Here is a 15,760-nt window from a genome sequence, read left to right as displayed (position 1 = left end):
TCCCCTTGTTCTTCACACTATAACAAAGTGTAGTGGAATTTAATCACTAAATCTTGTACATTTGTATTCTTCTTGTTCCTCCCTTTTTATAATCTGCTGCATTCCCTATACAACATGCCATTTTCTGCTTTCTTCTGATAAGGTGTTGGTGCCCCTCCCAGCCCTGTTGTAGCTAGGAGAGAAGAAGGTAACAATCTTCTAGTGTCAAAATTACCTTTTAAAATGATATTCTTATTTCCATAATTACTATGTATTTTAATTTGCACTTATTTGTGGCAAAGGGAAGTTTATTCAATAATTAAATGTTAAATGGTATTGGTTTGTGTCCTCTGAACTTTGAGGGAGGAGGTGCATGAAAGAGATCTTTGGTGTCTTCCCATTCTCCCTGAGCTTCTGTTAGCATCCAGATTGACTATAAGCAGCATTTGAAACTACTCAAACGGGGCACTGTGAAAATTAAATTTGTATTGCTTTAATACAAAATTATATATGCCTACACAGATGAATTTCAGCACATGCATAGCTGAGTACTTTGCATACATTTGCTCAGGCATTTGCCATACACTATTGCTCTTTTAATCCAACACACAATGTTACACTAGTATACAATAACGTGGTTTAAAAACTCGAGCAGTATAAATATTCAGTATTGAAGTGTATCAGCATTTTATTCTAAGCGTCAATTGTGCAGATTCTAATTTACCCATACTTAAATTGATTTTTTAAAAAATTTGCTTCATCTGTCAAAGCTCAAAAAAGCCCTGGACTACAAAGGAGAGAGATAGGTACTATATAATAATGTGTTGAATACTTATTGGATTTTAGAGAGCCTGAACTTGGAAATATATTTCTAACTGAGTAAATTTCTGCTTTTTGTTGCAGTTCATAGTCAGTCACCTGCTGGATTAACAACCATAGGAACTTCAGCACCCAGTACTTGTAGACCGGTAGGCATTCATACTTTATGGAATTGTTGATCTCACCAAAGATCTGGGGGAAAAGAATGCCACTACATTTAGCATTATCTTATTCTAAAGTATTTCTGTTCAAAAGCTACTAGTCAGAGAGCCATTTGTGCATATTTCTCTGTAAGAAGTCAGTGTAGTGTTTAACAATAGTGGGCTAAGACTGGGGATATCTGGGCTGAAATCCACGCAGTTATGATGTTTACTGCATGAACCTGGAAGAAGAAAAGTTGTTTTTTTACCCTGCTTTTCACTGCTCAAAAAAGTCTCAAAACACTTTACAATGTCCTTCCCTTCCTCTCCCCACAATAAATACCTAGTGAGGGTAGGTCAGGCTGAGAGTTTCTGAGAGGATTGCTTGGTCAGAACAGCACTATCAGGGCTATGATGAGCCCTAGATCACTCAGCTGGCTGCATGTGAAAGAGCCGGGAATCAAACACAGCTTGCCAGATTAGAAGCTGCCACTCTTAACCACTACACAATGCTGGCAGTTGTGTGTCAACCTAGTTCTTTCACCCATGCCTCAGCCTCATACTTAAATTAAACATAGTGACAGATACATAAGCATAGGACAGATACATGAATAATGGACTTGACTGCTCTGTCACATCTAAAAGTTATAGTAAGTGATGAGTGGCTACTATGGAACTCTGTCATTGCTGACTTGTCTGAGACCCTATGGAAAGATGTTTAGCTGGCATTCGGTAATTGGAAATAGAACAGGAAAGTCTCAAAGAATAATAATTTTACTTAATATTATTTTTTTTGCTGTTGATGCTTTCTGACAGGCTGCACATTTAAAAAGAAACTGTGTATAATCCTCAGAAAAGTATTTCCTGTACTTTATTTAATGCTTAAAGTAAAGTTCATATGGATCCATCCTTCTAGTTTACTTCCAGAAACTATTTCTGGTGGTATGATCTTTACATTCCTATTATAGTAGCCTTCAAATAAAAATGTATTATATTCTTTAAACACCTGCCATTAGGTGAACACTGTTTTGTCCGACATTCCCTCTCTGTGTGTTTTGTTAATTGTTGTTTTTAATTCTTATTTGTATTGTATGTTTTGATTGACAACTTAGGAACCCTAAGTTGAAAGAAAAGATGACATAAAAATGTTTTATATAAATTATAGTACAGTGCCCCAGGGATGTGTCCTGGGGCCTGTGTCATTCAACATATTTATAAATGATTTGGATGAGGGATTAGAGGGGATGCTTATTAAATTTGTAGAGGATACTAAACTGGGAGGGGTAGCAAACACAACAGAAGACAGAATCAGAATACTTAATGATCTTGATAGGCTCGAGAACTGATCTAAACTGAATAAAATGAAATTCAATAGAGATGAAAGTAAAGTTCTGCGTTTAGGTAGGAAAAACCATATACACCAATATAAGATGGGGGAGACTTGTCTTGGCAGTAATATGTGTGAAAAGGATCTAGGAGTATTAGTAGACCATACATTGAACATGAGTTAGCAGTGTGACTCGGTGGCCAAAAAGGCAAGTGGGATTTTGGGCTGTATCAAATGGAGTATCGTGTCTAGATCACAGGAGGGGATGGTACCACTTTATTCTGCTCTAGTTCGGCCTCACTTGGAGTACTGTGTTCACATTTGGGCACCCCAATTGAAGAGGGATGTAGACAACCTGGAACATGTTCAGAGGAGGGCAACAAAGATAGTGAGGGGTTTGGAGACCAAGACATATGAGGAAAGGTTGGGGAGCTTGGTCGATTTAGCCTGGAGAGGAGATGACTGAGAGGAGATCTGAGCCATCTTCAAGTATTTAAAAGCCTGCCATATAGAAGATGGAACAGAATTGTTCTCTCTTGCCCCAGAGGGATGGACAAGAACCAATGGGATGAAATTAATTCAAAAGAAATTCCATCTAAACATCCAGAAGAAGTCCCTGGCAGTTAGAGCGGTTTCTCAGTGGAACAGGCATCCTGTTGGTGGTGGGTTCTCTATCTTTAAACAGAGGCTAGATAGCCATCAGATAGAGAGGGTGATTCTGTGAAGGCTCAAGGGGGTAGCAGGTTACAGTGGATGAGCGATAGGGTTTTGAGTGTCTTGCATAGTGCAGGGGGTTAGACTAGATAACCCAGGAGGACCCTTCCAACTCTATGATTCTATTATTCTAATACCCAAGAAACTGCATGAGAGGTTTACAGGTGATCACTGAAGCTCCCAGGTTAGCACGATAATTAAATTTTTGCTCTTGATTCATTTCAGACTATTCCTCCCCGAGCTGGAGTAATTAGTGCACCACTAAGCCATGCCCGTACACCTGTGGGAAGACATACACCTGAACTCCAACCCAAACCAGCAGAACCACAAAGAGGTATATGGTGGTTTTAAAAATAATTAAGTGAAGAAGTTATTCTTCATTCAATGTCTAACTCTATATTTTCTGGAACCTACTGAATTTTCTCGTCGAGCCTGCAATCGGGCTGCCCGGGCCCTGGGGAGGCTTTTTCTTCCCCCCCCCCCACGATGGGAAAAGCCTCCCCAGGGCCCGGGCAGCCCGATCGCGGGCTCAGGCTTTTTGGGGCCCCCTGCCCCTCTTCTGTCCTTTGCCCAGCCGCCACCTACCTCTCTGCCTGGCGGCGAGGGAGGAAATGGCGGCGTTCGGGCCAGTGCAGCCGACATTGGAGGGGGGCGGATCGGGAGGCTCTGTGTGGCTCGCAATTGGTCCCTGTGCAGCCCACAATTGGTCCCTTAGTCGGCAGGCGCTTTGCACCTGCCAATTTGGCCCTCCAATTTTTATTTATGAAAATAATATATATATATATATATATATATATATATATATATATATATATATATATATATATATATATATATATATATATATATATATATATATATATATATATATATATATATATATATATATATATATATATATATATATATATATATATATATATATATATATATATATATATAAATAATAATAAATCTTTATTTGTAGCCCACCCTTCCAAACGCTCAGGGATATCTTTATGTGTTGCATAGCAACTGCTTATTAATCTGTCAAGAGCAGCTTATTATATGAAGACAGGAGGCATTTCTGTCAAAGAAAAGTTCAGAATTCCATTGAGCTAACAGAAGTTCTTTGCATGAGCTTAGGCAGCTTCCTGGACCTTGAGTCTTCTTTGTTCTGAAAATTAAGAGCATATGACTTTCGGAGGGGTGCTTATTGTAGCAAAAATAGACAGGAGCCTTGTGGTACTCTAAAGACTAATTTTTATTCTAGCATATATTTTTAACAACTGGTGCCTACCAAATACATCTGGCGAGCTCTAATTCATGAAAGTTCATGTTGGAGGGGATAAAAATTGCTAATCTTAGGTTGCTGCAAGACTGCTGTGTGTTAAGAGAATATGAAAATGTTTATAGTATATGTTTTGATTCTAAAAACCATATAATTGTACTTATTTTAACTGGGAAAAGTCCAATGACCTAACATGCGTTACATGTGTTTATAGGGTCCCCTATGCTGCCTGAACCACTTAAGCCACAAACTGCAGTTCCTCTTCATCCCACCATTCAGCCACCCTCAGTACTAAAGATGCAGGATCCTCTAATTCCTATGACAGCATCATCTCAAACAATTTCTCCCCAAAACCTAGAAGCACCACCACAGCCTCCCCCTCGCAGCAAATCATCCCAAAATTTGCCTTCTGAACCCGTTCCTTCTCAGAAGCAAGTAAGTATGCAGTGGCTTATTAATATTATGTGCTGGTGTAATTGTTCAAGCATGGCTCATGCATAGCTTTTCTTACTTGACAGCAAACTTAGTAATAATAACTACCAACACTTCCAACGATGAAGCTATTACCAGTAGACCATATTTAGATCATGCACCAAATGACAGAAAGGCTCTTCTTTTTTGGCTTTGCATCCATATTTACAAAATCTAGATAGAGAGGTCCTTCCTCTTCCTTTTCTTTTTTGGCCAGGCGCCCATATAACATCTTTATCTGAAAACAAATCCAACTAGTGCTGTATATTGTTTCTGCATGTGTGTTATCAAAATAACAGCACTTAAATAACTGAACCAACATTTCTTAAAAAACTTAAATAGTAATTGTGTACGAACTTTATTTGAAACGTGACACATAAGATATCAAATCTTTCTGTTATTTCCCCCCCTCTCTCTCTATATATATATATATATTAAAATTAAAAAATACTACTTTTGAAGCATTTTAACTTGGACTTCTTCCTAATACTTTCCCTTTGATGTCTGTCTCCTTGTCACAAGCAGGATCAACCATCAGGGTAACAGGTACCTGACTATTTACTAGCCTTATATGTGATTTCAATCCATGCTGTGTTCTTCATATGTTCTAGAAAAAGAGATGTATGAGCAGTTCTGTTTCATACATCTGCCCTTGCATTAAAATCACCTCTCTACATAAACAGGCAGGAATATCATAGCTTCCTCCTTTCTTTTTGCAGTATACTGGTGTCAGCCATCTTGTTTAGCTTTACATGCTATGATGTAATAGAGCAAGAGTTCTCAAACTGTATCACGTAAGCCTCTCCCTCAACTGAGAAAACAATATAGAGGAATGTTGGTGGCAATACTCATTCTTGTTTGGGAAAAAGACTTCAAAGAAAACAGATATTGCTTTATTACTTCCCATTTCAGCTCTCAACCCCAAAGATGAGATAAACTGCTTTCTGCAGTTGCACAGGTGGAGAGAAAGTGATGGGTGAAAAAACTGAAAAGAGTGTGCCTCACACTTTGAGAACTGTTGTTACAGAGTTATTTCATCACCTTTTCTGAAAGTTTGACACTGATCAACACTAGTACCTTGAGACTCTTATAGAAGCAAAATAGATATTAACATTAAAGTGTTAAACTATTAAGATATGTTGCAGACACCACCTCACTAAAAATAACAACCCAGGCATATGAATTTCACTCCAAAGTCCAACCTTAATAATTTTGCTTTGCATGCTTTGCAGAAACTGAACAGGCCTGGTAAGGCATGGGTGTCATCAGAGAGTGCTTTCCACAGGGTAGGGGCCACAATTGAGCCAGTCCGGCCTGTGGTGACAGCTAACCAAGGCATCCTGGGAAACCTGCAAGAGGCACCTAGAGGAGGACTAGAGGGAGTGCAGGGGGTTGTAATGGGAGTTCCATAGGCATCAAGGTTTATTTAACAACGAGGGTTTATTAAACAAACCAATATACAGCAGAATTCTGTACAGAGTTATTCCAGTACACGGGAATCAATCAGTTTTAGACTAGAGTAACCCTGCAAAAGATCGCACTGTCAAACACACTGCTTTTTAAAAATTAGTGTAACAATTCTGTGCATAGGAAAACAAGGGTATTCTCAAGTTCTAAAAATGTTGCTACTAAACACTTTTTTTCCTCCATTGTGGCAAAGATCTCATAATAACATCTTTTTTTGCATGAAAGCACATTTTAAATCTTCAGCATTTCTTCAATAATACTCATTCTTCAAACATAAATCCATATTGCTTGTATGAAATAGTTGTATCAGTTAATAGATAAATATATAAAATGTTTAGATGACCTACTGTGTATACTTTGTCAGTGATAGGATGGCAGTACTGTGAATCATGTTTTTTGGAGAAAAGAAACGAAACATATTTTTAAATAGAAACCAAAATACTTTAGGCCAGAGGTCTCAAATTCAATTGCTACGAGGGACTATTCTGGCATAAATGTCACTTTATTGGGCCAGACCATGCATGTTATAATTCCAGGTATCAGAGATATAAACCCAGTTAATGATATTTTTTTTACTCAAAATACAAATTTGTTTAAACAATTAACACTCTTACAGTATTTCCTTACAGTATCTCCCTGATGCCCACCCTTCCCTTCCACCATCCAACATGCATTAGCACTGGGACAGTATACAGGGACATAATACACAGCCTCTATCATCTGATAATAAAGGTAATCAGTTACTTGTGAGTCAGATAACAGCCCTGGACAGGCCAGTTCCAGAAATCCCAAGCTGCTTTATTTGGCTTAGGCTATGGAATAATAGGATCTTAACAGCTAAGGGAAATGTCTGAGCACTGTATTTACTTTTCAGATTACAGCAAATGGAGTTCATGCCTTTCAGCTGGAAATAAAGCAAAATAATGATCCTTTTGAAGATCTGTCCCTTTGCTCACTGTCTGCATCCAAGATTCAGTCATCAGTTCAAATGTCACCAGTTGAACCTTTGAGCCTAAAGGAGATGACAAAGTTACCTTCTGCAACAGACAATTTTAATACTTTGAGTAATGTAAATCGCATGCCAGCAATTCCACTTACTATGTATAATAAATCTGAGATGCAGATGCGTACTTCTCCAAATCCTTTTGCTACCAGAGTAAATAGCACAAATCCATTCCCTGAACAAACTACAAATGCTGGAAACCCATTTAGAATAGAATCTGGAGTCACTTCACATTGCTCAATGGAAGGACATGCTGCTTATCCTTTCCCTCTAAAGCCTCCTGTTAGTCATAAAGGCAAGTCTGCATTTTATACCAATACATTTCAAGAACATTTCAGTCTGCAGGGTACATCTTCTATAACTAACAATGTAAAACCAAAAGGATGGGTAACTTTTGATGAAGAGGACTTTGTGCTGAAGCTAAAACCATTAGATAATCCTACAGAATTAAGAAGTAGTTCCATGCAAGCAACTTATTTTCCAAGCTCCCTAAGCACTGAAGAAAAGCTCTTTGGCTCAAATGATTCCGTTTACAGTGACTGGAACCAAAATGCTGATTCTCTTCATCCACTGCCAGCCAGACCTGCACCGGCCCCTCCTATACCATCCAGGACAACCAGCGCCAAATCAGCAACAGACCCTCTTTCTTCCCTGACCCCTAAGATTTTGTCCACACAAGATTTTACTGAAAGATAAATTCTTTAAAATGGGATATTAAGTTATTTTAAAGAATATACATTCAAATTGGGCATTGATGTAATTCTGTGTGCAATAATTATTTTGTTGGATGCACTGAATCTTAAATATCAATATTATGTACAAATGTTAAAGATGTGTATATATGATAATGCACAAAGTTAATTCCTTAAGTGATCTCATTATACCACTTCTAATAGGGCACAATGCAGGGAAAGTTATGCATATTTAAGACCTATTAAATTCATAGGGCTCCAATACCAAATTAGGCAGCCCCTTCCATTAATGCCAATCAAATAGGCAAGCATTGCTTTATCTGAGTAATGCACATAGTTCTCTTTCATATAGAAGAATGTAAAGACTGCTTTGAGTATCTGACCGACTGATAGAGAACCTATCATCACTTCCAGTAGCTGGTATATTTATTAAGTATTTTACCAAAGAACTTTCAAAGTTTAAAGAGAATAAATTGCACCAGAGGTTTATGAATATTTGTAGCAGTGTGCCCCATATAACTTCTGTCAAAAGATATCTATAAACAATATATACTAGTGTATATTTTGTCTGCCACTGCATACATAGTTTGCGTGCATAGGAAATGCTATATTTAAGTTTAACATCACAAAATTTAAAATTCCAGTTTCATTAAAACTTCAGTCCTTGACATAACTTGTATTAAAGAACTTCCCCATACTAAGTTTGTGCAAAAGGATGAAACTTTCCTGTTTGATTCAAAGAGTTTCTTTTTATATGAAGATCCAGATTGAACAATCAGATATGTGGTCCATATATTTCAGGTACATTTTGCTCAAGTTCTTCCTTTATTGCGTATAACAGTACTATATCTCAAATTGGGCTTCACCAAAACAAACTGTTTTGCCAACTATTGCTGTACTGGTCTGTCAACCTTTTAGGAGATGTTACTATCTTTTCCCACAGGCCAAAGTTTCAATGGCACATAGGTTATTGTGGTGATTTGTTCACAGCTTTGCAAATTTGAAGATTATCTGTATCCCATTTTTAAATGAATATTGATATAATGAAGGAAGCTTAGTTTTTAGTTCCTTCACCTATTCATAATACCACTGCTATTTATATTACTTTTTTAATTGATGAAAGATTGTATGGACTAGCCTTGAGCTATATGCCTGCTTTTATTGACTCAGGTTTCTGGATTGATCTTAAAAAGCTCCAAATGGTGAGCTGAAAGGATATTTGCCACTTCCTAGCAAACCCTCAGGTACCACATGGGACACAGCCTGCAAAATATATCTGAATGCAGAATCAATAGAAATCCACCCCACCCCCCAACAGAGAAACCTTGCTGGGGGAGCGTGATGTATTCTACAAATTCCCTCTTCTGGCTACAGCCCACAAACTGTGTACCATGTTATTTTCAAATGTTTCTCAAATTTGAATGACTTTTCAGGGCCTGTGATAGGATAGGTGAAGCAGCAAAAACTCCCTTGCATGAATTCATTTCCTTTGCCGTTGTATAGTAATCTGTTCTGGTGGGATCTATAAGAGAAACATCCATCCTAACATTTCACTGAGCAGCAAGAGTAAGTTTCTGAATTCTTGAACTATACAAGTATCTTCATATAAATCACTGTATGTAAAAATGCACAACTAGTAACTGCAGTTAACTAAAGAATATGGTAACTTCTATATTGTGCTTTTACAGTTAAGTTCATTTAAAAGTACTTGTACATCTTCAACAACAGTAGTACTATACATTTTGTGCTTCAGTATGTGACTTAACTAGTTAAAGCTCTCGATATTGACTTCTGTGAGTGTGCTTTGATATATATCTCATGTCAGCAAAGCAATTTTGTTTTGGAAAGTTTGTGCGAATTACAATTCAGTGATATGTGGTCCTTTTTCATAATTTAAAATGCAGGTCCCAACACCATTACTGGATTACAAAATTTTGATAGGCAAGTATGGCAAAAGTTGAAACAAAACAACTACAAGCATAAGATGTTAACCATTGTAATGTGTATTGTTAAATGCTAATTATTAGCAATCTAAATTATCAACTATGTATAAAAAGCTATATATTTTCATGGAGTGTGTTCCCTGTGGCAAATCGCTTTGTTAATTTGTAACAGCTTACTGCTTGTGGTACACTATCAGACTATATCCATTATAAAACTACAGTATTAACTTGATGGGCTACAATATTCCATACATATCCTGTGAAATGTGATGTTAATTAAATAAATATACCCTTCTTTCAGAAGATCAGCTTCTCATTATTGAAAAAGAATAGTGTTGAGTTTGGCTTGTGCCCTTAGTCTCGGGTCTAACCTACAAAAGAGGCTGCATTCAGTAACATTATAGATGTGATGGTTTATCCTTAAAAAATACTCACAGGAATACCATGCAATTAGGGGAGAAGGGGGTTAACTCTTCTCTATCCTTCCATTGTTTCCCTAATCAAAAGCCCTACCTATTCAGAACCATTTAGCTGCAGGGGAGGCGTTCATAATACAGAAACCTGTCTTTTTCTTCCATCACATTTGGTTCAGTCACAGAATTCTAACACCAAATGTAGTTTGGCTTTCTGAAAGAACCTTTCAGAGTTTTATTTTAACAAAAAAATGTGCTAGATAAAATTTAAAGGGCCTAATGTGAGAATTTCTAGAACATTTTATTTTCTCCTTCCTTTTATTTTATTACATTTTAAACTGCCCCCTCTATTTTGCAGGCCATGCGGAACTGTTTTATCTCTGGCAGGGCTCTTCTCTCCTCTGCGAGCTCATTCCACCAAGTTGGGGCCAGGATGGAGAAAGTGTTGGGTCTGGCCAAGGTCAGGCGACCCTCCCTGGGGCCAGGAATCACCAGTTTGTTGGCACTTGCAGAGCGTAGTGCTCTCTGTGGGATGGGGGGGGGATAGGCAGTGAGGCAGTCTCAGGTACTCAGGGTCCAGACCATGTATGGCCTTAAAAGTAATTAACAGAACCTTAAGTTTGATCTGGAATTCAACTGGTAGCTACTGCAGCTGGTGGAGTGTGCACTGGATGTGTGCCCTCCAAGGTGTTCCTGTGAGAACCCTGACTGCTGTGTTTTGAACTAGCTGTAGTCGGATCAAAGGATAAGGGCTGGCCCACATAGAAGAGTTGCAGAAATCCAGTAACGAGCTTTTAACCAAAGGAGGTGGGATCAGATGCACTCCTATTTCAGAGGAGAAGGGCCTTTCTTGGTAGGTAACCAATGATAGTTCTCCCTTTGAGGGGAGGGAATCAACATCGGGTCCCTTCAGAGCAATGTACTCGTCCCAGATGGGTCTTCATAATCCAGGCTCATGACATGTTGCAGCACCTTTCTTCCGAATTAAATCCCTTCGGAAATATAATTTAACTTGTAATGATAGACAAAGTTGCCAATATATTTCCATGTTGTAAGAAAAAAATTATACAATGCCTGACATAACATTGTCATACTGCATGTTTCCATGGCTAATTCACTGATTGTGAGCTGTCAAGAAGAGCAGTGGCTATCAACCTTTTCTACCTTACTCTTCACCAATCATTCTTTCAAATAATATGGACTCCACCATAATAGAAACAAAAAGTATATTATTCCAAGATAACATATGTTTACAGGTACTAGCAATATACTGAAATATCAATATCCGTAGATCGATAAATCCAGAGACGTGGGCCATGAACAGATAAACCTGAGAAAAGCCCTGTGTTTGCAAAAAAAATGTTGAATCTTATACCAGCCAGCTACTGCTTGGCCTTGCATTTGACATTTCTGGGAAAGGTGGTGGTGTGGGTGGCTGCCGATCAGTGGCTGGCATTCCTGGATGAACCTTTTGTCCTTGATCTGTTCCAATCCATCTTCCATCCTGGCCATGGGGTGGAGAGCATGCTGCTCATCCTAACAAATGACCTCCAACACCAGCTGGACTGAGGTGGTTCAGCACTGCTTGATACTACAAGATCTGATGACAGTGTTCAATGTAGAAGTTAATGTTTTTTTCTGTTTGCTAAGCCTTCCACATAGTAATTCCTGTCAGTTGCAATTTGGATGCTACTAGCTTGTAAGTCTACTCTCAAATGTTACCAGAGCTCAGACCAGCTGCTAGTTATTAAGACCTGTAGACAGAAGAGAGTAGTTTTCAAGCTGGCGATGGCAAAAACTTTATTCAAACAATATATAAGCAAATATAAGCACAACAGCCTTGTTTTCGTTTTAACTTCACCAGTGAACTGTAACAAAGTATCATGTCCTTATGTAGACCATATAAAAATAAAAAATATATGTATACATTTTTAATATATGAAGTTTCTATCAACTTCTAAGCATACATCATTAAAGTCTGAGGCAGAATTATTCCATTGTGCGGGCTTTGATGGAGGCAGGCACACATGACTAGAACAGCACTTACAAGATTTTCTGAGTACTTATTGCCTTGTATAGAGGATATAACTTTCAAAACGCAGCTTGCAATCTGGTGGAAACTTTTAGTAAGGATGAAAAAATATTGCACCTTAATGGACTTGAGAGTAGGACTTATTATTATTATTATTATTATTATTATTAGATTTATAGCCCGCCACTCCCTTGCGGCTCGTGGCGGGTAACAATATCACAAATCCCCATTAAAACCCCATAAAACAATAATAACATTGCCAATATTGCCGGCATGGCAAGAATGGCAGCTCAACTCCCCCCCCCCTCCCTCCCACTACTAGCGGGTGGAGAGGAGGTCCTGATGATGTTTTGCTTCGGGTCCAGAACCCGAGTCCCCGGGGGAGGCATAGATCTATTATCAGCCCCGGCCTCAACCATAAAGCTGGTGGAAGAGCTCCGTCTTGCAGGCCCTGCGGAACATTGAAAGATCCTGCAGGGCCCGCAGCTCTCCCAGGTACTCATTCCACCAGGTCGTGGCCAGGATCGAAAAGGCCCTGGCCCTGGTCGAGGCCAGGCGTGCTTCCCTAGGGCTGGGAACGACCAACAGGTTTTCACCCGCAGAGCGCAAGGCCCTGCGAGGGGCATAGGGCGTAAAGCCTTGAAGGTTAGAACCAGTACCTTGAACCGGATCCGGGCAGCAATTGGCAACCAGTGCAGCTGCCTCAGCACTGGCTGGATGTGGGCCCTCCAAGATGTGCCAGTGAGGACCCTAGCAGCTGCGTTTTTGCACTAGCTGAAGTTTCCGGATCAAGGACAAGGGAAGGCCCACGTAGAGCGAGTTACAGAAATCTATTCTGGAGGTGACTGTTGCATGGATCACTGTGGCTAAGTGTTCGGGGGACAGGTAGGGCGCTAATAGTCGGGCCTGGCGAAGGTGGAAAAACGCCTGGCCCGCGTTTTTTGACCTGCGCCTCCAAAGTCAGGGAGGCATCAATGGCCACACCCAAGTTCCTGGCCTGGGACGTGATGGTGAATTGCGTCCCTGCCAGGGTGGGTAAGCGCGCTTCCTGGTCCTGCCCCCTACGTCCCAGCCACAGGACCTCCGTCTTGGAGGGGTTGAGTTTCAGGCAACTCTGCTCGAACCATTCTGTCACTGCTTCCAAACATCTGGCGAATGGTTCCGGGGGGGAGTCCATGCGGCCGTCCATGAGGAGATAGAGCTGGGTGTCATCAGCGTACTGGTGGCAACCCAGTCCAAAACTCCGTACCAGCTGGGCCAGAGGGCGCATAAAGATGTTGAATAATGTGGGGGACAGGCCCGCACCCTGAGGGACCCCACAAGGGAGTCTATAGGAACGCGAGAACTCATCTCCCACTGCAACCCTCTGGGTCCGGTCCTGGAGAAAGGAGCTTATCCAGCATAACGCTGTGCCCTGTATCCCCGTGCCGGCAAGGCGGTGGACCAACAGCTCGTGGTCCACGATGTCAAAAGCGGCCGACAGGTCCAGAAGAACCAGCACTGCCGACCCGCCCTTATCCAGCTGGCGATGGAGGTCATCCAACAGGGCGACCAGCACCGTCTCCACCCCGTGGCCAGGTCGAAAGCCAGACTGATATGGATCGAATGCCGAAGTTTCTTCCAAGAATGCCAGGAGCTGGTCTGCCGCGGCCCTTTCAACCATCTTGCCCAGGAACGCCAAGTGCGACACTGGGCGATAGCTGGCGGGGTCCCGCGGATCCAGCGTAGATTTCTTCAGGAGAGGGTGAACCACTGCCCCCTTCAGCTGCTCAGGGAACTCCCCGGACTCCAGGGAGAGGTTGATAATGTCCCTGAGCTGGCCTCCTATCTTCTGGCCGCCTCCTTTGAGGAGCCGTGATGGACAGGGGTCAAGGGGGCAAGTGGTCGCCCTAACCGAGCCTAGCAACTTGTCCACTTCGGATAAAGAGAGCCGTCTGAAGCCATCAAACGTCACCTCCAAAGGCGGCCAACAGGCCTCCAGTTCCAGGCCTCCACTTAACTCAGGAAGTGTTGCAGGCAACAACCAGTTGTTTCATTTAACTCAAAGAGAATACCTGTTGCATTTACTGTTCACATACTATACACAGGCTTTGATATTAAAATATATATGAAAGTACACATCACCTGGACTATGGGGGGAAGTGCCCATAGCGCATAGGCAGACTGTGATTTATAGCAGGAACAAGATAGGAAGGAGCTGGACACTGGAGGAGGGTTCTATGGAAGAAAAGGAAGGCAGAAAAGTGCAAAATTTATACTTGTCAACAGAGCAGAATAAAGCAGCTGGCACAAACATCCAACTGGAAAGAAGAACAGGTGACAAGCAGGATAAATATTTAGGTTGAGTTGATTCAGAGATAATCTCCAGAAATAGTAATTAAAATGTAAAACATTTCATCCCACTCTTTGTGACTGCAGTTGCAGAGCAGTAATTTTAAATACAGGGGCCATCATTCCACTCATTTCCAGGCCTACAGCAGGTTTCTTGAAACCTGTTCCACATTCGCATCCCAACGTTTGTCCTGTAATGCAGTGGTCCCTAACCTTTTTATCACCGGGGACCACTCACCAGGGACCACTCAGCGCCTTTTACTGAGGCCCGGTGGGGGGGGGGGTAGTTTACTCCTCTACTCTCAACCACTGCCCTAACGCTCTCTGATCGCTATGGTAATGTTTAAACATCCCTTCAAAATAAGATACAGACACGCCACAACAGTGAACATAAGGAACATTATATTTTCATGGAAATTTTAACTCATGACAATGACAAATCAATGGGAACCCTGAGCTTGTTTCTCTGCAACAAAATAGTCCCATCTGGGAGTGATGGGAGACAATGACACCCGAAGTGTGTAGTAAAGGGCCGGGGGGATGAAGTAAAGGGCCGGGGGGGGGGGGAGAAGGCGTCCTTCGGGGCCCACCTCCAATTAGTCGAAGGACCACATGTGGTCTGCGGCCCACAGGTTGGGGATCGCTACTGTAATGTATTTCAGTTAGGTCTATTGGTATTCCTAGCTTCCGTTTACATCCAATGGGCTTTCAGACCGATTCGCTTTAGCATATCCCGAAGGCATTTTCTACAGCGTCGAGGAATAAGGTAAAAGCTCCCTTAAAACAGTCCCATTGCGCAGGCACGAGTTTGGAAAACTGGACAAAAAAGTGCTCTCCTAGACTCAAAGGGAAAACGGCTGAGCACGATTTCCACTGGTACTACAACCGTGCTTCGCAGCCTCGCTCCGTGGTTCCCAAATAAAACTCGGTCCAAAACTCGGCTCCTTCCCACCCTTCGCATCGACGCCTTTCAACTGGTGCCGCTGAACGGCATGACAATTCTGTTTGCCTCCCTTTGCTTCCTCTCGGTGCCACCGAAGCAGGATTACTTCCGGGGTCGCAGGCCGCGCTTGGCGCCGAATTGGGCTTCGACGAGGAAGGCGAGTTCGGGGTTCTGGCCGGGCGCCCACGCGTGCGGCGGGAGGGGAGAGCTTAGGGT

The 15,760-nt window shown here is 41.3% G+C and overlaps 1 protein-coding gene across 18 annotated transcripts in view; it reads left to right on the top strand.

The window, feature by feature from the left end:
• SYNJ1 (synaptojanin 1) overlaps positions 1–10,128 on the top strand; it is a 50,208-nt gene extending 40,080 nt beyond the window's left edge. For 8 of the 18 annotated variants that reach the window (XM_077342563.1, XM_077342556.1, XM_077342554.1 and 5 more), the window contains 6 exons: positions 143–187; positions 750–785; positions 883–947; positions 3,205–3,313; positions 4,464–4,684; positions 7,062–10,128. In XM_077342563.1, the coding sequence (XP_077198678.1) occupies positions 143–187; positions 750–785; positions 883–947; positions 3,205–3,313; positions 4,464–4,684; positions 7,062–7,886 (1,301 nt within the window). In that variant the 3' untranslated portion in view covers positions 7,887–10,128. Of the gene's footprint in view, positions 1–142; positions 188–749; positions 786–882; positions 948–3,204; positions 3,314–4,463; positions 4,685–5,242; positions 5,267–6,803; positions 6,920–7,061 lie in introns of those variants that run through there. The other 10 variants (XM_077342570.1, XM_077342566.1, XM_077342558.1 and 7 more) reach the window with 8 other exon arrangements.
• Positions 10,129–15,760: the final 5,632 nt, after the last annotated feature.

This window comes from Paroedura picta, chromosome 6, assembly GCF_049243985.1.
Source record: "Paroedura picta isolate Pp20150507F chromosome 6, Ppicta_v3.0, whole genome shotgun sequence".
Taxonomy (NCBI): Eukaryota; Metazoa; Chordata; class Lepidosauria; order Squamata; family Gekkonidae; genus Paroedura; species Paroedura picta.
Note: the sequence above shows the minus strand (reverse complement) of the source record. Positions and strands in the feature narration are given on the sequence as shown.